Raw genomic sequence first — 2,793 nt, forward strand, 5'->3', positions numbered from 1 at the left:
GCCTGCTATACAAAAGAAACCACGCCCTTGGCGAAAAACTCTGTTTTATCAAAAAAGTAGTGAAGACACAGCGTTACATAGCCCATAGGCTAGTGTGCAACAAACCAGTGCACACTACTAAGACCATGAGAGGCATAGCAAGTGGGCCAGAATGCATTAGAACAGTGTTCAATCCCAGAGATGAGGACCCAGCACAAGTGCATGACCTACCTCCAAACGCTCAACCAAATTAGAAAACAAATAAGCTCAAACATCAAAAACATGGTCAACCAAAAGAAAACAGAGAACACCAACAAACAGTTCCAACAGTGCATCAATTAACACAAAAGCAACCCCCAGAGCTTCTGGAGCAGGGTGAACAAAGGCAAAAAACATCACCGCCACAATCAGAAAAGATGAGCAAGGCAAAACCTTAGTAAGAACAAGGGAAGGAGTAATGGAGGTCTTTCACACCTTTTGGTCCCGCCTCTACCAGAAACAGGTACATGACCAAATGGACACACCATGGCTCAGGAACACAAAAAAAATTGAACAAATGGAGATGACCAACCTAACCAAGGAAATAGACCCAGATGAATACCAGACAGCAATCAACAAATCCAAACAGGGGTCGCCTGGCACAGATGGACTGGATGTGGATATAATCAGAGCTGTGCCCCAAGAAGCCCACCAGCTGATCAGAAAAGCAATGAGTAAGATGATCACAGAAAACGCCCCACTCCTGAGTAACTGGGGAGAAGCACACATCATGCTCATCCCAAAAGATGGATCCCCATTCAACCCAGACCCATTTCCCTGCTTCAAGTCCTGTACAAAACATACACCTTGATCATCACAACAAGACTAACCAAGGTGCTCAACCTGCACATACTAAGCCCCAGCCAAACAGGGTTCTGGAAAGGAATGGGACCCATGACAGCCCTATGTGCTATGGTGGACATGATTGAAGATGCTAAATACACCAACAATGAGCTACACCTGGCATATGTTGACTGCAAAAAAGCGTTTGACTCTGAACACCACCAAGCAATCCTGGACACCCTGGAAGTGTATGGCACAGGACAGAAATTCACCAACATCATCAAAGCAATCTACACAAACTGCCCCACCAACTTTGTCATCAATGGTGATAAGAGCCAGGATTTTTACATAGAACAAGGTGTACAACAGGGTGACACACTATCACCACTGCTATTCATAACAACAATAAACCCCCTCCTTGAATGGATAAACCAGGACCAGAATGGCTACACCTATGCACAAGGGCTGGTGATCTCCATCATCACCTATTGTGATGATCTTGTACTGGTAAGCAGTAACCATGAGGGACTGAGCAACTCATTCAATAAACTAATAGAATTTGGATGATGGGCAGGCCTGGAAGTGAACCCCCTGAAATTGGCCCCCCACCTCAATACCAACCTGAGACTTGCCAACAACCAACAGCAACTCCTGGTCCCCAAAAATTATGACAAAAGAAACCTAACATATACCCCAATTACCTGCATCAACAGTGATATTACATACAAGTACATGGGTGTGCTGTTGAACATGGACCTGAGCTGGAAGAAGCAGAGAGAGCACTTGGAAAAGTGATTTGTCATGTTCCAAAACTCTCTCCGCACCAAACAACTTTCAGCTGATCAGAAAGTGTTGGTGAGCAACATGGTCTCAAATAGCTACGTAGCCTACAGCATGGCTGTAGTCCCTTATGACACTGCATGGCTAAGGGGACTAGACCGCTACACATCAACCACAATCAAACATGCAATGGGCCTGTCAGCTAATGCAAAAGATGCCCCACTCTACACAACCAGTGCAGTTGGAGGCAAGGGACTTATCTCACTGGTCGATCTACAGGACACTATCCAATGTGACCAAACAATGATAGAAATGAACAACAACATGCTCAGCGCGCTCACAGCCAAAAGCACCTGGTACCTTAAGTGGCGGGTAGAAGGTGGCACAAACACACACTGGGAAGACGCCCTCACTCACCATAAACTGACCACAAAGCCCAGGGAGAGGAACAATGCAGTCATCAGAAACGCTGACATACCCCCAACCATAATAGCAACACTGCACAAGAAGGGCTGCGCTAATTGGGACAAGATCACCACCAACAATAAACTAAATCAATTTAAACTGAACTGCGTTTTTGCACAAATGGCCACAGAAGAGGAGTACCAGATCATTGCCAATACAATCTGCTTGAGAGGGTCACTTGCACTGAAGCCCAAATACCTGGCTATCACCTCATTCAAGCATAAAAGGAGGGAGACAAGATGCACCAACCTCAACCCCCAAGGAAGAGGCAGATTACTACATACCCTATCCCTCCAAATTGCTCTTCATTTTCACAGATGGATCATGCACTGACAACAAATGCAGCAGAGGCATCTTCTACAGCAAAGGGTCCCACAGAAACTGCAGCTTCTCTGCCCACACCCAAGTGATCTCCATGGTCACTGAGCTCTTGGCAATAGAAGAGGCACTTCTCTCATGTCCAACCAGATACAACCTCCATATCATCATGGACTCAAAAGCGGGACCTGCAAAACCAAGCCAACCCCATTTTAATCTTTGACCATGAGGGCAGACAAATAGAAGGAAATGTGTGCACACATGTCATGAAAAAGACCAGGAACACCTGCAACAGACCCTACCTCACCCCCAACACAGACAACACACTCTCTGTGGAAGTAAAGAAAAATGAGGCAAACACTAAATACAACAACTTTAGATACAAGATACAACACAAGTGCCTACCCACCAAAGACGCAGCCATGCACC

At 45.8% G+C, this 2,793-nt stretch overlaps 1 protein-coding gene across 1 annotated transcript in view; it reads right to left on the reverse strand.

The window, feature by feature from the left end:
* Positions 1 to 2,765: 2,765 nt before the first annotated feature.
* The window catches only part of ACA1_266860 (uncharacterized protein), a gene marked incomplete at both ends in the record, with an annotated part of 1,030 nt that continues 1,002 nt past the window's right edge, over positions 2,766 to 2,793 (reverse strand). The window contains one exon of the mRNA XM_004341467.1: positions 2,766 to 2,793. This exon is cut by the window's right edge and continues 417 nt beyond it. Within this exon, the coding sequence (XP_004341515.1) occupies positions 2,766 to 2,793 (28 nt within the window).

The sequence above is a fragment of the Acanthamoeba castellanii genome (genome assembly GCF_000313135.1).
Source record: "Acanthamoeba castellanii str. Neff unplaced genomic scaffold scf7180000084770, whole genome shotgun sequence".
Classification (NCBI taxonomy): Eukaryota; Discosea; order Longamoebia; family Acanthamoebidae; genus Acanthamoeba; species Acanthamoeba castellanii.